At 36.6% G+C, this 25,815-nt stretch overlaps 1 protein-coding gene across 15 annotated transcripts in view; it reads left to right on the forward strand.

The window, feature by feature from the left end:
* The window catches only part of PARD3 (par-3 family cell polarity regulator), a 453,511-nt gene that overhangs the window by 227,401 nt on the left and 200,295 nt on the right, over positions 1-25,815 (forward strand). For 7 of the 15 annotated variants that reach the window (XM_030491258.1, XM_030491186.1, XM_030491262.1 and 4 more), the window contains 5 exons: positions 346-437; positions 3,993-4,076; positions 13,647-13,772; positions 15,149-15,531; positions 24,560-24,699. In XM_030491258.1, the coding sequence (XP_030347118.1) occupies positions 346-437; positions 3,993-4,076; positions 13,647-13,772; positions 15,149-15,531; positions 24,560-24,699 (825 nt within the window). Of the gene's footprint in view, positions 1-345; positions 438-3,841; positions 3,854-3,992; positions 4,077-13,646; positions 13,773-15,148; positions 15,532-24,559; positions 24,700-25,815 lie in introns of all 15 variants that reach the window. The other 8 variants (XM_030491178.1, XM_030491241.1, XM_030491203.1 and 5 more) reach the window with 3 other exon arrangements.

Genomic DNA, 25,815 nt, shown 5'->3' on the forward strand with positions numbered 1-25,815 from the left:
GCTGATTGTCAGCTGATTTGATGCTTTTACTTGTCTACCTTTTAAAACAATGCTGACTGTGAGAGCCTCTGTAGTGTTGTTGTAGTAAAATTATTATCTAAAACTGACAAAACTATAAATACCATCACAAAAATTCATAAAGTGACAAAAAACGATTTACAAGTTTTAGACAGCAACAGAAAAGATTTTTGTAGTTGCGGAAGCATGCATTTTCACTGCACATGTGGTAAATCCAATAATATGAAAATGGTAAAATGGCATTATTGAAATGAGTTAACCTATTAAACCTAGGTTTAATTTATTTTTTCTTTGCCTTTTTTTTTTCTTCTGTTTTTTAATATCTAGGATGAAGATCGAGCTGAAGAGGACAACAGCAGAGTTGAGCCTGTTGGACATGCAGACACTGGTTTGGAGAATGCTACCAATTTTTCCCTGGAGTAAGTTACTGGCAGAACACCTTGTTTTAACAATGAGTCTTGAGATTGAACATAAACTAGTAAATAACTGAGAATAATGTTCTTAAGAGCAGTCTTTTTTAGGTATGTGTCATTTTGGTTTTAAACAATTTGCTTCATGGACCTTTTTAAAGCAGATTTTAAACAGTTTAAAAAAAGCCTGTGTTAAAGGTGAACATTGGAAACTTGACATTTATAAGTGCTGATGCTACAGTAGATTTTCTCCCTCAAAGAAGATGCTTATTTGGTGGAACTCTGAAAACTTGACAGAAAGAATAGGGTCAGTGCTTGCACATGTAGATCAACAGGCAAGATTTTCAAAGTGGAAAAACTTAATTCCTGTCAGCAGTTCACAGTCTACTGTGAAGATGTGGCCAGCAGGTCTAGGGAGGTGGTCCTGCCCCTCTATTATGCTCTCATGAGACCCTCCCACTTGGAGTGCTGTGTGCAGTTCTGGTGTCCTCAACATAAAAAGGACATGGAGCTGCTGGAGCAAGTCCAGAGGAGGGCCATAAGGATGATCAGGGGGCTGGAGCACCTCTCGTATGAAGACAGAGTGGGAAAGTTGGGGCTGTTCAGCCTGGAGAAGAGAAGGCTGCATGGAAACCTCATAGCAGCCTTCCAGTATCTGAAGGGGGCCTACAAAGGTGCGAGAGAAGGACTCTTCCTTAGGGACTGTAGTGGTAGGACAAGGGGTAATGGGTTTAAACTTAAACAGGGGAAGTTCAGGTTAGATATAAGGAAGAAGTTCTTTACTGTGAGGGTGGTGAGGCACTGGAACAGGCTGCCCAGAGAAGTGGTAAATGCCCCACCTCTGGCGGTGTTCAAGGCCAGGTTGGACAGAGCCTTGGGCGACATGGTTTGGTGTGAGGCATCCCTGCCCATGGCAGGGGGGTTGGAACTAGGTGATCTCAAGGTCCTTCCAACCCTAACTATTCTATGATACTATGTGCGTGGGGGTCACATAAGTGGTGTGGTCAAAACCCTCATGCGTTGCGCATGTACCAGAACTGGTGGTGTTTAGGACTGGGAAGCTCCTTCTAATTCTAAAAAAAATCAGTAAGGGATATTTTTTTTCACCACAAGATACAGCGAGCTTGACCTTTTGTATCTCACTGCAAAGAGCTGATCCTTACCTCACTATAAAATTAATGAGAAAATATCCCTTCTACCCTTAAATTAAACTATTCAAATTGATTATATTTAAATAAAAAAAATAATCCTTCTGCTCCTATTATTTCTGAATTACATTATGAATTAGGTGCAGAGGATTTAAAAGTTAAAGATCATGGTGGCAACTATTAGGCAATACATGCTGAGCTTTACTCCCTTCCATTTACAGAATCTGTCCATTGCTAATTCCAAATGCTGTTTGCTAAATAGAATTTGCAGAACTTTTGTCAAACTTAGTGCTTCTTGGTGTTGCTTTTAAGTAACTTACTGACTTTTCATCATATGCTACTTAATTCTTTTCTGGTTTGATATCATACTCCTTTGTATGTTTTTTTGAAGTAGTTGGCCTAAACTTCTGAGAAAATCAGGAAACAAAATTGAAACAGTCTCTCATAGGAAGAGATAATTTGTCTTTGTTTTCTGTTTTACAGAGTATAACATTTGAATTTGGGGTGGGTATTTTTTAAAGAAAAAGTATAAGAAAAATGAGTGCCTTGAACTTATTTTTTTTGGAAAAAAGGAAGGTTGCTAACTCAAGCAGTAGAACAAGTTAAACAGCGTAGGCTGAGTATGAAAACTGACTTTTATTTTTTGTTAAAGCTGTGTTTCCACTTACAACAGTTTCAGGTGAATCACGCTGATTTTCACTTGTTCTTTTCCTCAGCCCTCAAGTTTCTTTTAAGCTAATACGAAAGTCAGAAAAAAGTTGGTCATAGGGAGCCATAGGCATACCTCAATAGCAAAAGATGTAGTTAGAGTATCTTTTGGAGGTGAAAGGCCTTGTTTCATTCCTGTGAGCTGCTTTGCACACTTGTTAAAAACATTAGCCTTATTGTTCAGTGAGAATGAAACAAAGTTAGCCCTTACAAAAACTGGGGCAGGGAGCATTACCAAATTCTGTAGTGCTATCAGTCTTAGAACATTGGTCCAGGTACAAAGAATAACACATTTTTGGCTGATGACTCTCAGCTCTTCTGTTGTTGCAGTGCTTTCTTGAGCTAAACAGTGGCATCAGAGGTACAGACCTTCCATTCATGTTGTTCAAAAAAATGAGTTTAAAAAAATCAGACATGAATCAAGGTGTACAACAAAGGTAAAATATATTTAAAAAATGTAATGCGGAAGAAATAGAAAACCAACTGTAATGCAGGATTTGTGTTGACTTCCTAACAATATGTGATCTGGTTATTCTCAAAGTCCAGATTAAGCGTTGCAAGCATTCGTGATGGGCCACCATGTGATCAAGAGCTTATTGAAGGAAGTAGAAAATCTTTTACTGCTGTCGTAGGGCATTGGTCCTGCTCTTTGCTTCATTTCTAGATTAAATTCAATCTGTGTGCTTATGAGAAGCAAGCTTCTCAAAGATCTGTGTATATATAGATGTAGTGCCAGGAAATATGGAAAAAGTATGTAATACTAGAGAGAGGCATAAGCCACAAATTTAGGTTGTGGCTTGAGTTCAGATCTCTCACTTCCAGATTTACTGAGAGGTTTGGCCTTCGTGTATTATTTTCTCATTTGGGTAGTTATAACTCTTTATGATTCATGGGCAATATTCCAGCTTTCCAGATGTGGGCATGTTTCAAATGCATCAGTAGATTTCGTACAAATCTATTTCTAGAATTTTTGCATGGCTCTTTCTGAACCTGTACTTTCCTCTTTCACTTCTTCTCTCTTCACAGCAAAAGTATATTTGAAAACTAGATGCATAGTTCCTTCAGGAGGATGTCTGGTTGGTTTTAAATGTTATAGTTAAATCTTACTTTGGAAACTTTGCCTAGTAAGGAGATACAGTAATCTTCCAATAAAAGAAAATGGAATTACGGTAAACCAAATTAATGTCGTTTAAAACTAGAAGAATTTAACCAATTAAAAAATTAATAATTCTCATTTGATTAAAGGGTAGTTATGTGAACACTAATATTGAGGCTGTGTGGGTTCTCTAAGAAAAAAAATGAAGCATGCTAGTGCTATAATTGGCTTTTAGACTTCTGAGGAAAAATTGTATGCGATATTTAAGCTATTTCTGCCCAATGGTCCAAAAAGTGAACTTAAATTTAACTTCAGAATAAGAAAGAAATAAACAATATGCATGCAATGAAGATGATACCTATTTTTATGTAGCAAAATCAGTTTACAAAAAATTTCTTTGAGTTTTGTTTGTTTTATTAATTTAAGTATTTTTGATGATTGATCTCCTTTCATGCCATCAGTTTAATCTTCAGGTACGTAGCATTCAACAGTGCTTTCATCACCATGACCTGATTTCTGGAATGGTTTTGTTTTTCTGTGTATGTTTGTGTGGGGTTTTTTGGTTCCTTCACGGTACATGTTCATATTCCCTCATTCATCATTGTCTCACAGTGATATGGTAAAGCTCGTAGAAGTCTCCAATGACGGCGGGCCTCTGGGAATCCATGTAGTGCCTTTCAGTGCCCGAGGCGGAAGGTAATGTATCGTGTAGGATTTTAATTGAATTGTAACTTGCTATGTGTTATCTTGGTTGTGTTGATTTTTGTATTGTGTGCCTTTGCCTTCTCTAGAGTATAGTATGCTTTTTAAAGGCAGTCTCGCTCATTAAGAAAGGAAGAAATGCAAGTTTACCGACTCTGTACTTGGAATGAACTCTATAATGGAAAGGCTCTGCTTAAAAGGAGTTAGAACTGTGGGGTTTTAATAGAGGTTCTGTTGTAATCTCATGGGAAATTGTAGTATAAAGACATTTCCTTTTGGACTCTTTAAATATTGTAATCTGCTGCTTTAATTCAGATAGATATTTATGCAGCATTTCCTTGCTGACTGTTCAGAGCCACAAGTTCCCAGATAACAGCAGAAGTGTAAACCAGAGGCATCCTATGCCTATGCTTGATAAGAATAGAAAACAATCATCACACTTTCAATATGTAATGTTGTCCCATCTGCTGAGGTTAAAAAGAAGTAGCAAAACCAATTGAAACATTCTGATTTGGGGGAAGGTGAACCTGTTTTATTATATGACAGGCTGGAACTTCTGAAGTTGAATTGTTTGCCAAAAAAAAGGTGTGAAGAAAGCCCTTTACATTAAAAAGTACAATGTGGGATTAGTACAATATTAGTAAACAGAATGCATCATCTCTAATGCTTACTTTGCTAAAGTAGAGTTTTAGCATTTAGGGCCATTAATATTGTCTCAGAAAAATGTCTTAACTTTTGTAGTAACTAGTGATGGATTTGAAGCTTTAAGTAAGTTGAAAAATCAAAGTTCTGCAGGAATACATGCAAATTTTGTTTTGGTAATGCATATTCTAAGTATACACTGTATTTTCTCTCTAAGGAAAAGACACAAATATATACTTTAAAAGTAAGCTTTGATTACACATGAAGGGGTGTTATATTCTCACATGCCTGTGACACAGCGACAATTTCAGTTTAGTAATTAAGAGCAGAACTAACTTGCTATACATACGTATGTATCAAATATTAATTTCCTCCTTTCAGCAATGATAATTTTTTTCTTCGTTCTATGCTAGATATCTTCAGAGGATTTTAAACACAGTATAAGAGTTTTATTTGCATTTGTTACTTGAAAACCAATGGTTTCATAGCCATAGACAAGTATTATGAGAAAATGTATTTTTGTTAATCTAAGGCTACTTTTTCTGAGGACTACAAGTATTAAGAACAAAATTCTGTAAAGTGGTAAATTCTTCTCTTCATAATCTGAAATTTCGTAAATTCATTGTGGGGATGGAAAGGGCATGAGTGAATGGTACTTCAGACATAAGCTCAGAAGTAAATCCCATAAAGTTGGAAATGGTTGAAATGTTCATGCAGTTATCTGGGATTTAGACAGTATGGCGGCCAAGAAAAAGATGGGTTTAAGAATGTTGGCTGCCTACTAAGTACTTGTTTAATAAAATTGATGTTAGAAATGTATATTTTGACATTTTAAATAAGAATTTTAACTCAAGTAAAATTCACTTCTGGGCTAATGTGGTTGTCAAGTCTGAGGCAAAGCTTAAACTGTTTATACATAATGAGAGCATGTAAAATGAAAAAGCCGTAAACACAGAAATAAAATATCTCACTTTTTTTAAAGGATGCTATGTTAAAAGCTATGAAGGAATTTTAACTCTTTTTTTGTCCTGAGTTTGAGATTATATGATGTAGTTTTATTACAGGAAAGCTAATTTTAAATATAGAATCAGGACATATTTAAAAATCAAATTCTGTTACAAAGGAAATAATTTTGATATTAAAATTTATCTCCTTTTCCGTCATAATACTAGAACTCCACTCACTGAAAAACGGATCGTATGTGCAATTGCTCTCTGAGGTTTTTTTGACGCCCCTTAAAAATAATCTGCTGGAGAAGGGAGATTCTTGGGTCAATATCTTGAAAGTGTGGAGGAACAGAGTTGGGGAGGACCTTGGATATCGCTAAAACATTTCTCCCATGCTCTCTGCATTGTAGTGGAGCAAAAGTAGAGTTCATTGTTTGGTATTGATTATAAGCACTTCTGTTGTACTGCTGCTTTACTGTCAGCTGTGCCCACAGCTCTACATGGTTTCACTGCCAGCAAAGATATTTTCTCCAGCTGCCTGCAGCCAGCAGCATGGGCAGGGAAAGGAATGCACCCAACTTCAGGTTTGGAGTACTTGATAAGGAGTTTTGGTTTCTTTTCAGTTTGTTGCCTTTTTTGACCTTTATTTTTTTTTTTTCCTTTTTTTTTCTTTTTTTCTTTTTTTTTTTTTTTTTTAATTCTCCCCCCCCCAGCTCTTTCGAGCAGATAAGATACACTTGGTTCTCCTTTTGCTAGAGTCAGAGGGAGAGCAGATGCTTGGCAGGGATCCTCTCCTGCCTACTAGTTTCTCACTCTAGCACATGGCTGCTCTTTGTTCCTCCTCTGGCTGCAAAGCAAAATGTTCCCTGCTACAGTGAAGTAACTTACTTGAGCAGATCCCCCTCTCAGTAGAAACCTAAATATACAAAACCAAACACAGGACTCAGAAAAGAGATTGAGGGGTATCCAAAAAAGTAGATCCAATGTATCACATAGTTTAGTCCATTGGCCTACCTTTGTGTCATATAAGTTTGGTGATCAGTTCCAGTTATGCTGTGTTTTCAATTATTTTTCTTCCATTTCCCTTCTTTTGCTTCTGAAAATGTTACTCAATAGGAAAATGTTATTAAATCAATAATTTTAAAAAGTGAAGAAGTATAAAAACATGCTAATGCAATTCTACCTTTTTACCCCTATGCAATAAGAAGGGGCCTTCTCCCACCAAAAATCTCCCCTCTCCCAAAGCAGACATCCCAAACCTCTAAAAATTACATCCCATAACTATGTCCTTTTTTTGTATTGAGGAAATACTTGACTTTTTCACGATCCTTTTAGGGTTTGGAGTAAGAGTCTGTCTTCAGTATTGGCTTTTGATCTTGAATAAAAACTGTAAAGATCTCTCTCTGCCTTGTCTATTTAGATGCTACTAATTATTTCTGTTCCTAGTAGAACACAGACTTTTTTTTAATGGAAAAAATAAAATCTATCTCCATAATTCTCTGGGAGAAGTACTGTTGATTTGTACAGACATGGTCAAATTTTCTTCTATGAATATGTTTCCTTATCGTCCTTCTGTTTTTCCTTGTAGAAGTTTATCAGTCCTTTATTGGTCTTTTTGATCATATGCTTTGGATAATAGTTTGTTCACCTTATCAAAAGGGAGGAGGGGTATACATATTCATCACCTTATAGTTGTGAAGTTTTTAAGCTTTTGTTTGTAAGACCTGCTTACACATCTTTGCAGTGACATAGATGTATGCTAAGCAGAATGGGAGGCATGAAAATGAAAGCAGAAAGAAGGACAGAATAGAAAGTGAACCGAAAAGTGTTTAGATGAAAGTAGACCAAACTGGAAATGAATGAGAGGAAAGCATAAAAGGAAAGAAAACATGAAATCTGCACAAAACTGCCTTTAGCACTCCAATTCTTCCTTTTTACTAGGTGCTCAGTTAGGAGGGCAAGCACTGAATCCCTTAAGAATGGCATTTGAGCAGTCCTGGCTAATGGGGGATGTTATGTTGATGCATAAATGGGGTTACATTGAGTTCTTCTCTGCAAGCTTCATAGTAATTACAGCGTAATGTGCTGTTACATGGCCTCTTCTATTTTAAAGAGTCTTTGAAATCTTCTCAAGCTCTATATCCTGGCTGCTGTTCAAAAATCGTGCCATGTCTTTGGAAGGAGATCCAACTGACACAAGAATATATGAGATAAAATCAGGAATCTCTGTGAATAATGACACGGAAGTTATAGTCCCATATTCCCAAGACTACTGTGAAGTCTGCTTAGTAAAACAGAACAGAAAAGGGTTTGGATATTCATCTGAAACCTCCATAAAGAGCATCCATTAATAAGTATCAGACATTTTACTTTGATGCAGAGCAGTATGTAGGCCTCTGCCAGCTATTTGAAGCAAGCCATAAAATCCATGATAAACCACACAGCTAAAACCTGGCAGCTAAAAATATTTAATCTGAGTTTTTGTGCTACATATCCTAAATGGAAGGAAGTCTCATAAGAATGGGAAAAATAAGAGACTGAATGTTATTGCTTTTTGTCACTTTAAATGACAAATTTAACAGATTTTGTAAAAGAAAAAAAAAAACCCAAACCCAAATGAAGGTAGGCGTTGATGTATACACAATCCATGGACTCAAAAATTGTTTATACATTTTTCTGTTCTTTAGTTCTATCTTTTTGCTTTTAGTGGAAATGCCCTTTGTTTTCTAGAATTTATAAATCACCTCATATTTCACTGTAAAAGTTTTAGTCTTTTACTCAACATATAAAGAAAACTAAAGTAATATCTAATGGCCATCGTCTATACTGAGAGTCCTTAATTCTGCCTTCAAGGTGCCTCTCTAACAATTGTATTCTCTTTGATCATCTAGGAGGTATGTGTTATCTGCATCCCCATTTATTCATCTCCTGCATTTCCAACCTTTTAAGTCTCAAAGATAGCCATGGTTTTCAAAAACATATACATTGGGAAAAGATTCCCTGTGGTGTGAATGTACCATTTCCTCACTTTTTTAGATGAATTCAAGGCTTTCTTTGTCTGATCTCAGGCTTTAAAAAGTTATGTAAGCTTAATTTAAAGTATTATTCAAGCTACAAAACTGAGGAGTAGTTACCAAGGACTGGAAATTGATTCTGGACTTCAGGCGTGAAAGCTGATAAAGTTACTTTAATGCCTCCACAGTAGCGCCGTGACGTCAATGTTGTGCAAAGGAGTTTATGTCTAATTTAGCATTGATCAGCCACAACAATTTAACTTGAGCAAACTGATTTACCTACTGTGACCTACGAATCTCAGGAAATTTGTACTGCGTTTATGTTCCTGTAGAACTCCTCTGAGATCTTTCATTGCATCAAACTGCTACACATCAGCTTTTCGATCAATCGTTATTTTTGCCCCTTAATCTAGTTTTTGACTTTTAAGTAATTTTACATAAACATCTAAATTGGTTATTTTCTGTTCTGTCTGATTTGATTATATTACAGTTAGCTTGCAGGTAATAGGTAAATAACTTCAGTGTGTATGTACAATGGGTGGTGATGGCCGAATCATATTCTAGATGCTCAAAGTAATATTTTTATTACTCTCATAGTATTTACACTGTCAGTTTTTATTAAGACAAATTATCATCATTTCCATACAGCTGGATGGCATGTGGGGAGTTCACAGTTTTAAAGAACTAACCAGACTAACTCAGGCAGTTTAGATGTCAATAAAACATTTGCTGCTTATTTCTAGTTTTATCATTGGTTGTAATTTATACTGAGAACGGAAATGTTAACACATGTAGCTGAGCGTATTTTAATTGTATAATTAGAGTAATGAATCTGGTGGAAATACAGTGCTGAAAATGCTAATATAATCTAAGTTGTTTACATTCCCATTTAGATATTTAAAACAAATACAAAGATTGAGCTCTGTGCTTTGGTACTGTTTCCCTTCTGTCCCCATGTCAGCTAACGTTAGTCTAAAACAGTGCAGGTACCAAATTTTAATTTGTAATTATTGTTTCAATATAGTTGTAGAATTGCAGAATTACCTTACAGAGCTTCACACAATACTTAATCTCATTCTTGAAAAGTTATAGTTTAATATGCATACAGTGGAAGAATTTATGTTAGAAAACACATTAACTTCAACTGGGCAAGATAAAGCAAATTCAAATGCACCTATATATTTCTATGCTACATGGTTGTATTTAAACAAATAGATAAACTGACTTTTGAATTTTTTACCAGATTAGTTTACAGGCTTTCAGAATTTATGTTTTCCTAATGTGGGAAACAATATTCAAACTGTAGTAGAGCTACATTTCCACTTACCAGGATTAATGATGGAAGCATACAGCAGGGAAAAAAATCCAATTAGTTTTTAGGTTATTGCATATTTGCAATATCAAGTCTACTTTGTTTATCTCCAGTTACTGCAACAACAAACATGAATTCCCCTAATGCCTTTCTTAAGAATCGTATTCTGACATCTAACCATGAACAGTTTTCAGGGACATATATTTTCTGCAAGTACTGGGAGAGCATTCTCTCCTATGCAGAGCTGCATTTGGGAAATTGTTTCTGGAAAATCCCCTTCTAAAGGGATTTTTTGCCCTATGTGTTTATATATAAAAAATTAAATAAATTAAAAGGCATCATGGGGATCCTGGTTTCACATTTAACTCAGGTTGTTCGTCCAGCCTTGAATCTGTTCTCAGTGACTTTAGCTTTATACGGCTTGGTTAACCTGGCTCTAACATTTGTTAGAAAGCAAAATCCTCATGAGCACCATATGTTGTGTGTGAGATGAGCAATCTTGCATTAATAGAACTTCTAGCCTTTGTTTAATGAGATTATTTGCAATTTTGACTGGTAGTTTGTGTGTTACATTGTTTTACCATTGATTAGAATTAGTATTATTTTTACTAGATTTGAGAGCTTAGGTGAAGTAAATTTAGCAAATGACAAACCATGCATAAAGATGCATCTTGCATTAATAATTTAATATAATTTCAGAATGAGAAATAATAGCAGCATTTCAAGAAAAATGCTATGCAAAAACCACTGATAAACCAATTATTTTGTAATCACAAGTACATAGAGATATTGGGATGAAATAATCATATATTTTGTATAGTGTATTATCATAGTATTAACTTGGAGTGTTGTACTTTGTGTAGAATATGTTTTGATATTTAGTATATTGATATTTTGGTATTTTTCATTTTTAACCATATAAACAAAACACTGGGTATGCTCTCGTTCAAGCATTGCATGCACATCCAAATTCTCAATTGTCTATGGTCATTACAGAGGAGCACACCTGCATCCAAGAGCTTTTGGGCATGAAGTGAAAGAAAAACAAGAGTAGACACAATTCCTTCTTCTCCCTCTCAAATGTATTATTCCCAATTTCATATTTGCTTGCTTATTTATCCTTTCCCCATTTAGAGATAATCCTCTTCAGTAACTTCGCTTTGGGGCTAAAAGACATTGTCTCCTCAGAGAAGTTCAACAACTCACAAGTGAAAAAGTCATAAACTTGTTTTCTGACCATCAGTTTTATACATATATGTATATGTATAGTATAACACCTGTAATTCTGATAAAAATATGTAGTGAAGGCATAGAAGTATTTTTTCCTTTTTATCATTAACATTCATAACTTATCTTAGTGCATTCTGCAACTAGTAATCTATAAAGTTTTATTTTTTTAAATTATTTATCAGTTTTAAAAATCAGAGACTGTTATTTTAGTGAACAAAGGGAAAAAGAGATTGAATCAATATTTTTAAAAATTGTTTTGTTTCCTGTGACAACATGCCTTCATAATTATCAGCAAATCTTAGTACGAGAAATGGTGCACAACATGGTCAATTAGGTTAGTGTGTGACTGTTAAGGACATTTAGAATTTTTGTCATGCAAACTGTTAGAGGATTGTGGGAAATGCAAACAGAAACCCACCTAAAATATCTAGTTAATACAAGGTATTTCATTACTTTGGTGATCAGAAAAAAAAAAAAAAACTAAACAAGGAAGAATGGGGTTTGCTTTGAGAAATTTTGATAATCGGTTTTGCTTTTATTATTTTCCTTTTTAATGGGAAATGTTGTTTTTCAGAAGGGGTCTACAAAAGGTTGAGCTTTCCAAACCCAAAGAATATCAACTTGGGATGGGGAGGGATAGAACTAGATACACACTGGTATTTTCTAAAATGCATGTAATCTAGAGAAGTGATACATTAGATTTATAAAATCTTTCTGGTCCTTGTGCTCATCAGTGTTATTGCAAAGAGACATATTGCTTATTGCAGCAGCTGAGCTAAAGTCAAGCCCAGGCACAGTTAACAGCAGTGACTGCAACCAAGCGGTCCATTGGGAACCAAATGAAGGTGGAAAAGGTTTGTCTCTGATGGGACCCCTGGAGAGGTCAAAGGTGCAGTACATTAAGTGTTTATAAAATACTCCATATCAGTTGGAAACAGAATAGTATCACTTAAATGTTAATGTGTGACTCAAACTTCATTTGACGATTTGTGTTGTCAAAATGCTTTATGTTGTTCTCCTCAAAGTCTGTTTATATGTATAGATCCTTTCAACATCATATCTTCATGTCTCTAGGTGCGGACATACTACTAGGATCATTTCTCTTACTCCTTCATCTGCCTTGTAGGAGAAAACATATGACTGTTCTGTAAAATAAATGTCTTATTTGCATATCTTGATGATATATTGGTAAATTAAGAATTTAAAGTGGACGAAATAAGTTAGTTAGTTTTGTTTTTTTGACCCATTTGATGAAGTGCTCAAGTGCATAAATAACTTTTGAGCATATGAGGAGTCCTTTCAAGCATCGCTGGCCACTCATTTACTTTGAGGTATGTGTGAACTGAAGTGCTATGATCACTGGAAGTTTTGTGCTAAAAGACATGTGGTCTTGCATATCCTGCCATACAACCAAGTGTTTTTCATGCTGTGCCTTAAAATGACTCCTGAAAAAGTAATGCTGTTGACTTGGATGATGTGAATCTGACCCACTGATACATCCTGTGGGATTTCAATGTAAAGCTGATCTTCTTGAAAAAAAATCAAGCGCAGTGTCGATGCAAGAATAATTCTGAAGACTGAGTCCTTCTTCAAACCTAGAATTCAGGTATAGAAACATCACTGCTTTTCACACTATCCTACCAGTACCTCAGAAATCCACTCTTCAGGATCCATTTAATAATTTCAGGTTGAATATTCATTTACCTTTTCTCTCAACAAAGTCCTTAAGATGACACTGTGGGTAAGCACTTAGACAGAGGTGAGCAACTCATTACACAGAGGCTATCAAATGGTAATTGTCTTCAGTCATTACTGAAACAATTTAAGATAATATGCTAAATTAAAAATGTCATTTACATTTTTAATTTTCTCTTTGCTGTTTAGTTAAAAAAGTTAAGGTTTAAAAATAAAAGCATTTTGATTGCGTGAAGTTCCTGAATCCTTTCTCCATCTTTTCATTATAGGCTGCTTATTATGTGAGATGACCTCACCGTGTACTTGCACAGAAGCAGTAGTGTTAGCTGTGGTATTTTCTGCTGATTCAGAAATCCAAATTTTAAGTTAAACCTGTTCAACTTCAGTTAACTATCAGAAAATATGCTGGCTCTCAGATGTGTGCACCGTCTTGGAGCTTTTAGTGCTCAGAAATCTAGGCCTTTTGCAAGAATGGATGTGCTATTGTCATACTGCCTGCTCATTCTCACTTTTAAATTACATACTTGATTCACCTGGGCCTTTTGTTTCATTTAGAAGGGATAATAATTCAGGTAATGCTTAAATTATTCGAAACCATGGTATCCTACTTCAAGTTAAAGATTGTTTAATATTTAGATGCTATTGTGATAAAATATCATTACAGTAGGACTTTTTCTGTTGCAAATTTTTTGAACAGTAATCATTCGTAATCTTAATGTTCCAGAACCCTGGGGCTGCTTGTGAAGCGATTGGAGAAGGGTGGAAAAGCTGAACAAGAAAACCTTTTTCGTGAGAATGATTGTATTGTCAGGATTAACGATGGAGACCTTCGGAATAGGAGATTTGAACAGTAAGTCTACCTGCTACACATTACATTGCATTATTGAATTTTTTTACACTACACCTTGCACTAATACAAGGAAAGTAAGAGAAAATTGTCTAAGCTTGCCTTTTGATAAAGAAAAGGTACACTAAAGGACATTAATGTTTTTTAATTAGCTAAACTATGAAGAAATCAGGATAATTGTTGTCATCAGAGTATAAGCACTTTTCATTTGATTGTTTTTGCACATTACAGATTTTTTCTTCTTGCATTGGTAAACTGTTTATCCTGAAATTCCCAGATGATTTTGCTCTTATACTTGCAATACATCATGTTCAATAGAACTGGACAGCATGGACATTTTATTTTTAACATTTTAAAAATACTTGTCATTTTGTATGTCTGAGAATTAAAGGTACTGTGAGCAGAAACCTCCTGGAAAAGTTTTGAGAGATCATAAATATTTGCTCAGTGGATGCCTGGACTTGGTAGAATCCCACAGTGGTGAATCAGAGAGATTTTTAAAAGTGAAATCAGGTTGTAATTTACACAGAGATAATTGAAAGAGAAAGTAGAAAAGAGATATGCAGAAAATTATGGTTTTCAAAGATGAAAATATTGTTGTGAAAACCCTAACATGTTAAGGGGCGGCAGAATATAATTTATTCTGATTGTCCTGTACTCAATACACATTTGAGGTGTGCTTTTTATTTTTTTGACGCTAACCTGAATTGGAACATGACCCTGTACCATAGGCTTGAAAGCTGTTTGTCTCTGCTTGTTCTATGGTTCTGAATCACAGTTTGTAAAGTCTATGAAGAGAATTGTTAACTTTTTGTACTTCGGATCGCGACCTAGAGCCCAGTATCTGTGCAGGATTAAGCTTTTTTTCCTATTTCTTTATATTTTATTCTGAAAGACTATTAGCTTACAAAAAGTGTAAACTAGACTTTTTGCAAGACTGCATATATGCTCAGCAAATTATGGAAATATATAGTGTTTGTATAAAGGGTAATTTTCATTTTAATAGTTCTGTTGTCACTGTGACTACTGTTATTACACTTAAAGCAATTACCAAGTTTCAAACCAAAAGGACACTGCAGTCCTGCCATAGAACTGTCTGCATGCATTTCAAGAATGTGGTTAAAATTTTTGCTTTTCCAAATCCAGTATTTGGTGTGTTAGTTGTTAAGCATATTTAACCATTGTGTTGCCCTACGGCAATAAACCTTAGCCAAAAGCAGACCAAGTAGACTACTGAACAGATTCAAGTTTAATGCTTTATGCTTGAGTGCAATGTGTCTGTCAGCTCATGTTGTTTAATTAACATTAGTAATTATGCTTATAATGTCTTCTAGTCTGCAGTCCTAATTTGCCAATTTTCTGTTCATTTTGAAACCTAGAGCACAGCATATGTTTCGCCAAGCCATGCGTACGCCGTTCATTTGGTTCCATGTGGTCCCTGCGGCAAATAAAGAGCAGTATGAACAGTTGTCCCAAAGCGAGAAGAACACGTATTACTCTAGCCGGTTCAGCCCCGATGCCCAGTATGCTGACAGCAAAAGTATTAACAATTCTGGACTTCACACACTACAAAGAATGTCTCGAGCGGGCAACCAGTCCGATCAGACAGACTCCTACTCACAGCTACCTCACAGTGTGAATTCATCAGGGAAACCACCCTCGGGCCTGGTACCATCACCTCAGAAAGTTCTCACCTCCACTGCAAACAGTGGGTATAACACCAAAAAGATAGGGAAGAGGCTCAGTATACAGCTGAGAAAAGGTAAAGCACTGGTTCGCTCCTCATATATCATGAGATATGTGTATGTAGTTTATGTTCACGTGTCCAGTGCGATTGTATTAGGCAGGGCAGCTTGCAGTAGCATGGGGGATATGATGAGTTGATTTTGAAGCCATGGGGCTGAGTTGTCCCTGGTAGCATGTCCATGAGTCCAGCCGTGCATTCGGTGTGTGCAGTGTGTTCACAAAAGGCCGTTTTGAAAAATGTCTTAATATTGTTTTCTGTCTCTCAAGTAACAGAGAAGTGCTGTAAGTGCTACAAATTCTGTTGGCCAAGACCCAGGGAATGGTTAACTATTTAATATAAATAAATAAGCTAAAATGGCCCATATTCTGTACTTTACAATCACCATGACTTTTCAAATCGAGTAACTGTGGTTTTGCCATTAGATTTAAAGAGTGTGTTGGATCCAGTTGGTAAATAGGACTTTGTAATTTCCAGCTAAAGCTTTTCTTTATTCCACAGGGATGTGAAAGTCTTTGTTTAAATGGTTGAGATGTAATGTGATATTTCCTAGTTTGGCCTTAATGCTAATGTAATTTGAATGGGGGTGAGAGACTATTTAAGGTCAGAGGAGGAAGTAGTGTATGCTTATCTCAACATCTGTGTTATATATGCACATGTAGATGCATTGGCACATCTGTGGAATTTTTATGATGCGTTAAATGTCCTAAGTCAGAAATTTGGTCTTTTTCTGTAGTTATGATCTAGATGCTTTAAAGATAATTTGAAGTATAACAAAATGCTGTTTAGATGTAAGTATTTCTTAGCTCTTGGGAAATGATTTTTTAAAAGGATTATACATGCTGTAAGCTTTCTGGTATTAAAATGAACATGTTTAAGGTTAGATATAGTTTGACCTCTGGCAGCAAGATTAGGCTTTACATTACACAGCAAAAAGTTTACCCATGTGACAGTATTATCCGTGAACTCAAATATGTTCCCCTTACAATATCATATGTGCTTAGTGTTAATAATTGTTATTAATTAATCTTTTTATCAAAAGATATTGAAGACAGTGCATTGAATGGTAGAGATTTCACAGTTTCAGAGGTACCAGGCTACTTGTCACATTATCATTATGCTTTCCTTTCCATGAACTTCACATGAACCACCAGATTGCTTCTTTCTGGTTGCTGAATTTTGAGCTCTATAAACTTGGATGACATAAGGTTGAGTTGACAGTTTGCTTCTGTTGTTGATGCTCCTTCAAGAAATTCTTTAGGCCACCAGCTCAGATCAGCCTGCTTGGGAAAACTTATTGGCTGAGTAAGGAATCACCGTGCTTACAAATACGCTCTCAGTCACTACAGTGATTTTTGCCTATTTTTTGTGTCTGCAGAAGCCTGTAGAAATACCACTCGGACATTACATAAAAGAATTCTTAGCCAGGAATGGAAATATATATTTTATATAATTTAAAAGCACCAGGAAATGAATACAGAATATCAGAACAAAGTATTTTTGCGCTAAACAAATGCGGCATTATAGCTGCTCATAAGATGCGAGAATGCAATTTCAAATGTTATGGATCCTTTGACTGCGATGTGAGGTTATGTTTTGGACATCTTGCACTGAATGCTGTTTCACAAATACTCTCCCCAATCCTATAATGTAATTTAGCCTTGCTGGTACCAATATATTAGATGGTTTTGGAATGAAGGAGATGATTGCTACCTGTTGATGGAAGGTGATCTATATGGTACTTTAACATCTAGTTCACACCAGAGGAGCTTGATGGCTGTTACACTAGCAAAAGCTTTGAAATACATATCTAGAATGTGTTTCAGAAAAGGGGATATTTGTTCCTACCAGTTTTCTTATATGAGAATACTACTTACAAAGAAATGGCATCTAGCTCAGCTTATAGACAGACAGACAGAAAGAAACTATTTAGTGTACCGTATTTTATGCCTTTTTTTTTTTTTAACTGTACATAAGGAATGATACCTTTTTATCATTGCTGTCTTTCATTTGTTAATATCCATAGTAGAAAGAGACATGTCCTCCCATTTTGGCTGTCATTTGATCACTCTGAAACATACATGTAGAGAAACAAATGAAGCAAAACACTTAAGGATGCCCCCAAGTAGTTGTTATAAATATGAGTGCAATAGGGATGTTGATTGTCTTTGATTATTTCTAATGAAGGACATTGTAATAATACAGGCTTTATAGATATTTAGCAAATGTGCTTTCTTTGTAGCTAACAGGCAGCCGTTATTTCACCAATTACCATCATTAGATTAAAAACTCCTTGTGGGGTGCATTAAGGCATACCAGCATGTAAGGCTTTGTCTTGAAATTCACTTTGGATTTAACCTGTGCATTCTGGTTACTGATGTAGTGTATGAGAACTGACACTTTATCAATACACAGACCTTCTTTATTACAGCTGTGTTTCTGTATATTGCATGAGCTTTATTATATAAAATGACATGATAAGATAACTCTACAGTATGTGCTTCTGTAATTATGATTTCTTAATATTTATTGCTGTTTTGGCATTTTAAAATAACCTGAACTTTCATAGGATTTAGCTGTTTAATAAAGTCAGACGAGAAGGTCAGTCATATATTTCAGTCAATGCAGAACGTTTGTTGGCTTTTCTAAATGAAAATGGATATCTGTTTATCTTTCCTTAAAGGTCAGGGCCTGAACTTTTAGCATATAGATGTAGGGGTTATTGCTGATATTCTAATGCCATTAAGGGTGTTTAACAGCCTAGCTTAATAGCTCACACAAATTAAGATAGTGCAAGACATGACAGTGACACTGTTTACATTTATTTTGGTGTAAGCTGATACATAGGAAGTATAAATAAATAAAAATAGTTTTTTACAGCTAATATATATAGAAAATAAGACCACTGATATAACACACAGAGTGTTAGGACAAATTTTGACCTCATATACACCAGGACAATTCCAGAGTGTTTTTTTTCTCTTTGACTGCAAGAGTTTGAGCCAACTCAACTGAGAGAAATTTAGTCCAGCACTTATAAATAATAAATAAGCAATTATACAACAAATGATTCTAGGGCTTAGTCTTTGAGCACTAAGTAACTCACAGTGTTCAGCCTGATACTTGCTAAAGCATTGAAAAGACTGCTTTTCAATTGCACGCTGTATTACTCAGGTTTCATATATACTGTTTGTGACACTGCTGTACTAAGACAAGCCTGAAGTACTCAGTCTTAGCTTAGTTTTATTTGTTAGCCCTTAAGTATAATGCTCATTGCATGAGATCATTTCTATCCATAACTACATATTTATTTAGCTAAATTAAGTATATAATTCTTGAGGTAAAATGTTAAAACTGAGCTGTTGTTTTTTAAGTTGGTCCTAGTTCCATGAAATATTACACTATTTTTTGTCTGAAATATTCAGTGCATGAGGGCTTCAGTACACATCTCCCCGCTTTCAGGTTAAGGATGATCACTCTCATCTGCTTTTAGGATGAGAGTGATCATCCTTCCTTTTTGGCCCAAAGAATATTTCTTTTTTGCAAAATAATATAGCTTAAAGAGAAAGAAATGAGTGACACAACTGCAGAATACCTTACAGCAGGAAAGCTGTAGGAATCACCAAGTGCATCACAGAAACAGTATAGGAGCTGTGTTCTAGGAGATGGTGAATCCTGAGAGGAAGGAGGCACCTTTGTTCAGTTCAGCAGAGAAAAAAGGTTAAATTGTAGATGTGAGGAGGATTACGATACTTGCTGCTCTTCAGAATTTCTTGCTGGATTCCCATTTAGCTTGATGGCCCTTGTGTGTTTAATAATGCTCCATCTTACACACAGAGCTAAGTTTAAATGCTGAAAGTCCCACCACATGACCGGACATTCAGGGTTATGGCACAGTGATAGTTAGCCCTGCTGCACCCAAGTTCCTTCCTATAAGAAATCATTAGAAACATAAATAATGTGCCATGGATAGTTTGAGAGTACACCAATTTAAAATTACATCATATTTGCTATGGAGTAAAGCACATATGTGGATGATTACTTGTTTTACTTGGGTTTATGTAGCAGAGCGTACAAGACAGGACCCTGAACTTATCTGTATCATGTATCTAAAGTGTACAGATTTACATGCATTTTTCATCATATTCCTCTGTTTTCCCATACAATTTCTTGAGCCAGACTTTGAATTGACATTTTGAATTTTATTTAAAATTTCTTTTGAAGTGTGTTCTCTTAGACTGATTTTAGAATTCCTGTTCAGATGCCATAGAGGTGTTTGTCACTTTTGAAATGAAGCATGTAGATACCTAAATTACTGACGTGACCATGAGAAATGAGATTCAAAAGGGGAAGCAAATAATCTTGGGTATTATTAGCCCCTGAAGAAAAGTAAACTGCATCAGATTTAATCTTCCCATTTTTTAGAAACACTTCTGATCACTATTTATTAGTAGGCTGTAGCAAAAAGGGAAGAAGTGCTGCGTACAGTTCTGGTGTCCTCAACATAAAAAGGACATGGAGCTGTTGGAGCAAGTCCAGAGGAGAGTCACGAGGATGATAAGAGGGCTGGAGCACCTCCCATATGAAGACAGGCTGAGAGAGTTGGGGCTGTTCAGCCTGGAGAAGAGAAGGCTGTGTGGAGACCTCATAGCAGCCTTCCAGTATCTGAAGGGGGTCTATAAGGATGCTGGGGAAGGACTCTTCCTTAGGGACTGTAGTGGTAGGACAAGGGGTAATGGGTTCAAACTTAAACAGGGGAAGTTTAGATTAGATATAAGGAAGAAGTTCTTTACAGTGAGGGTGGTGAAGCACTGGAATGGGTTGCCCAGGGAGGTTGTGGATGCTCCATCCCTGGCGGTGTTCAAGGCCAGGTTGGACAGAGCCTTGGACGTCACGGTTTAGTGTGAGGTGTCCCTGCCCATGGCAGGGGGGTTGGAACTGGATGATCTTAAGGTCCTTTCCAACCCTTACTATTCTGTGATTCTATGATTCTATGATAAGGTTGATCAAAGATCTTTCTGAGAGGTCTGAGCTTTGCTTGGAGAAAAAAAATTTGTTCCCAATCACTCAACTACATAAAAAGGTATCACTTAGAAAAGGGAGAGTGTGTTCTTTGTCTTTCATGAATAATCTGTGCTTTTCTTTTATCTGCACAATCCTTTATTCCCTTGGACGACTGTTCACCCACATGGATTTTCCATATTTAGATTGTTCTGAAATGTTCTCTGCTTTTCTTGCATAAGTACTAACAAATCTGTTGCCCAGTTGTCTGGTTATCAACATTTTCCATTGTTTTAGAAGTGAGATGATTATTATTATTTTTTAATTTAGGGACATCTGTAATGAAGTACCTGAGAACTCATCTGCATTTTCTTAATTTAGAGGAGAGAGAAAAGCATGACTTACTTCTAGCTCTGCTTGCAATCCCGAAAAGGAAGATAACTGTGAGAGAAGTGTCCTAAGAAGTTGACAGTGTAGGTCCTAAGAAGTTGACAGTGTAGGTCCTTCAGATATTCCTTATTGGGTCTCTGAACTGATGTCATTTTGAGAGGGACATGGAAGCAGTGCAGAGGTGATGCTTGATTTTTGTCTTGTGTTCTGGCAGTGTTTCTACCCAGCAGCGCATTTTGCTGCTGAGAATTCAGGGCTGTAGCTGGTGCTGGATGAGGAGTGCACAATTTTTTGTGTAGAAGAGCCTTAGAAAGACAGAAATGTTATGCCAGAGACACTCTTTCCGCAATCAAGAAGATAATCCTAGCATTAGTGAGAAACTTAATACTTCTTCACTGGGAGATGACAGAAAGCCTAGCCACCTCTAGTAAGACTTAAGAAATTTTTTGACATCCTGTCAGTTTATGATCAGTCTGATTCCAAATAAGATGATGATGTTAATTTTGAATATATATTAAATTACATGAAAGTGTGTCTGTCATCTCCCCTGCCTTAATGCTTTTAGAACATTTTTGCTCTAAAACAGCAACTGAAATCTCAAATATGGCCCTCTTCTGTTTGTACAACATTGTTCTTTTACTATCATAACTGCTTTTTTTATTCACCTAAAACTACTTTGTCTTCAGCTCAGCTGAGCTCTTGAGGGTAATGTGAACTTAGAAGGTGTGTTCAGCACCACAGTCAAGAAAAAAGGAGAGCTCTAACTTGTCAAGAGAGCTACTGATTTACCAAAGAAGCCTAAGAATTTGAACTACACAAATTAGTGGGTAACTTTAAAATGTTATTGTCACTCGGTGTTAGCTTATCGTTGTCAGAGGTGACAGCTATAGCAGAAGGAAGATGTTTTCTACCCTCTCTCTTTTTAGAAATTTCTAACAGATAAGTTGAACATAGCTTAAATAATCTAGACCTTGCAAAGCAAAGCCCCTAGCTTTGAGTAGAATGACCCCTGTGTTTTCAGAAAGATGGAAGTTCCTTCTGTTTTCTACTCACGTTCTGGTTCAGCCTGTACATGTGTCCAGTTTCTCCGATATTGCTAGTATAAATCAGAGATATCAGAGGAGCCTGCAGTATGTTTGCACAGTTCTCTCATTATTATAATGGAGTTTTACACCCTAAGAACTGAAAACATTTTAGCAGCAGGGAGATACTAAGATCTTATATGCATTTGTATCAACAGGAGAACTGAAATGCATAGAGATAACAAAATCAGTTAAGTGTATAAAAAGAAAAAACTAAAATCAATCTAGTCACAGAAGTCATATTTATTTTTTGCCTCGGTTGAATGTATCCATTTATTTCCCAGTATTGTGAACTTTTAATTTATATATGATAAGCATAGGAGTTTGTGAAGCTGTATTATACAGCTAAGGGCAGCTAAAGTGCATTAATAGTAAATTGAAGCAGAGAAAATGCGAAAAGAAAATGACACCCAAAAGCTGCCTCATGCAAAGCTGTACAGAGCAGCATAACAAAACATAGAAGACTTGAGGCCCCTTCTTTCCACAGAAACAAGTGATTAGAATTTTCTTCTGCTGATATCCGGGCTCAGTGTGGATTCATGGCGTTCTGCTGGCTTTGGTAAAGGCTTTCTGGAGAATTGACAGCAGAAAATACCACTGTCCAAATTTATATCCTGTGCGCATTTGTAATGTGAACATTTCAACATCTGTTTTTTCCATGGGGGTTTAAAGTGGAGCGTGTGAACCAGACATCTGTGATGATGCCATAATCAGGCTATGGGGATTAAGCTTATTAATAATGAAATACTGTCCTGAGTGTGCAGTCATGTTCTGATATTGCTTTAGAAATTTTAGCAGACAAAACCTGTACTCAAAGAGCAGTATTCAACACAGATCCTAAAAATAAGAAAAAGATAAATTCCATAAAAAGCTGAGATGTGACTTAAAAAACCACCTTACACAAATCGTCTTTATATGTTGCAAGGAGTTAAAAAGCTCTATGAACATTTGAAGCATCATTAAAATTGTGAGGTCTCTAAAGTAAAATTTGGATGTTATGAGATCTAATTTTTTTTTTCAACTCTGTGTAGTAGCACTGATAAATTTTGGAGCAGCCTGAAAGTGGATGAAGACTTTCAAATTCAAGTGTTTCTTAAGTATGTTATCCCAGAAGCACTATCACCATCACTGATGGGCTTGGCCTTGGCCAGGTCCAGCTGGCGTTGGCTTTATCAGATGTGGGGGAAGCTTCTCACAGCTTCTCACAGAAGCCACCTCTGTAGCCCCACTGCTACCAAAACCTCACCATGCAAACCCAATACAAACCTCAAATGGTTCTGTAGTTGTGTATCTTTCACATAGGTTGTATTCAGCTTCCCAGGGCTCATAGCTGAGGACTGTTGCATAAGAGTTCGGCTTGTGTCTGTCCCTGTGATTTTATACAAAGGGGTATGTTGTGCAACTTTTAGCGACCTTATCTGATATTGCCAAATTCTAACTTCAAGTTGCCTTAGTAGATCAGATTAAATGTAGGTTGGACATGCGTATACCTAGCTAGTGAATTTGAACTGTAGGCGTATGTTGACAGCCTGAGATGTTTCATGTGGAACTTGTAGATGCTGATACTGTCAGGGATGTTGTCCTCTGAATGGCTTTCTGGTTTCATGCTAGATTGTCCCCTGAATACACCTAATGTGCAGTGTTGGGGGGATGGGTGTTCAACGTAGAGTTTCAAAGGTTGTTGATAACACTGGGCAGGTTGCGTTAAAAAGAGGATCACAAATGAGCTTTTTCTGCATAGTAGGAAAGGCTTATTTGTCCTCTTGGCTTGTGAATCCCAGAGTTGGTGGGGTCCTAAGATACACTTCAGTAATGAATTGTGGGCATAATTTCTCTGACTCCTTCTCTGGATTTCTCCAGGTCATCTTAAATGTCTCTGTTTTGCTTCAGTCAGTCTTACCCAAGCATAGTCAGTCTTACCCAAGCATAGTCAGTCTCCCGGATGCACAGCAGTACCTCAGAAGTGGCAGCCTGGCTCTGCTCCCTGTGTGGCAGAAGGTGGGGTGGAACAAAGTGAGAGCCAGGGTGAAGCCCCAGGCAGAGGAGCTGTTGACAGAAAACAGCCCGAGGTCCTTTGAAGCAGAAGAAATTAGGCCACTGAGCTCTGGTTCTGTCACCTGCTGGTGTCCATAAGTGAGCCAGTAAAGCCCCGTGGCCAGCAGTATTGGCTGAAGGGGTTGCAAAAGAGAAAGAAAGGATCACTGATGAGATCCGGATTGACAATGGGGAAGACAGTGATAGGATATCAGATCTGCTTTGTTCTGATTCCTTGTCATTCAGCTCATCTGAAATAGAAAGTTGGAAATACGGCAATGGCTTGAAAATTGTCAGAACAGCAAGTTGCAAGGAGGGCCTGCTGAACTACTTGTGCCAAGACTCAGTGCTTCAGCTATAGTGTTCCTATATATGTCTTTTTTTTTTTTTTAATTTTTTTGACATGCAGTAATTCTTACATCTTATATATGTATTTTCATGGATTGTATCAGTGAGGTATACATATGTTCTGTTGGATAAAAATAATATGTAATATAATATGTGCATTTAACAGGTAATATTCTACATTCTTAATGCAGGTACAGAAGGCTTGGGCTTTAGCATTACTTCAAGAGATGTCCCAATTGGTGGCTCTGCTCCAATTTATGTGAAAAACATCCTTCCTAGAGGTGCAGCTATCCAAGATGGGAGACTAAAAGCTGGAGACCGATTAATTGAGGTGATGAAGTATTACATGGTGTTTGTTTTTTGGCATGAGCCCATGTACTAGTTCACTTCCTAAGTCTTTTAGTAGTTTGTGGTTTAGGAAAAGGTTTCTCTCTTCTATTTTTCCTTATTTTGGCTTTGCGGTTTTTTCAGCTCTGGTTTTTTTTTTTTGTTTGTTTTTGGTAACAGATCAAGGGTTGGGCATTTTCAATACATAATGGAGCTGGACCCAGACATACTATGAAAACTATGAGTTTACCTGTTCTTACTTGAATATAGTGTCATAGTCTTGCATTGCTATTTAGGAATAAGTTCAAGCAAAGTGATTGTTACCTAATAAGTATCATTAAATAAGCATGGAGTGACAGACCAGAAATTCTGAAGATGTTGGCAAGTATGGAAAGCAATACCCTGGAAAGTTTAGTGAATAAACTGGAAGGGACAATATAAGAGGAGAGTAGTACTACCGAGAACCAAGGCCACTTCCCTTCTGAAAGGAGGATATCCTCAAGGGAATTAAATTTCTCTTAGATACATGCACAGCAGAGATCTTCCTGCAAATCTAGCTGGAGTGATACAAGATGTTACCACCCACAGCTCTTCATTACCATCCCTAAGCCAAACAACACTGGAGGTACAGCTGAGACTGTAACTGCCTCTCAGCGCTTTAACTTCACTTTACTGCAAAATTGGAAAAGTCAGCCTGAATTGTTGCTGGAGGATAGTCCTCTGTAATTACTGTAATTCCAGGTGACCCAGATGACTTGGGTAGAAGGGGACTGAGAAGCATTTAAGATGACAGCTGTGGCATCTCAACTGTATAAGCTATGATCTCTTACGAGGGGAAGGAAGAAGATGGTTTGCTGACTTCTGATTATCATGCTCCCTTGCTTAACACCATTAATTGATTTGCCTTGCATTCGCAGAATGTTTCTGAGCAGGCAGGCTCGAGAATACTCCATCTTTCTTTGGCTTCTCCCTTGCTCAAGTTAGCTCATACAGTAGGAAATTTACCTGTGTATATCTATACCTGTCTGTCGTGATAAGTGATATATCAAGGCCCAGGGGTTGGGCTGCTGAAAAAAGGCAAAATAAAGAATAACTACCCCAAAGTTATTTGGGGGAAAAA

This window comes from Strigops habroptila, chromosome 1 (assembly GCF_004027225.2).
Source record: "Strigops habroptila isolate Jane chromosome 1, bStrHab1.2.pri, whole genome shotgun sequence".
In the NCBI taxonomy this organism is placed as follows: Eukaryota; Metazoa; Chordata; class Aves; order Psittaciformes; family Psittacidae; genus Strigops; species Strigops habroptila.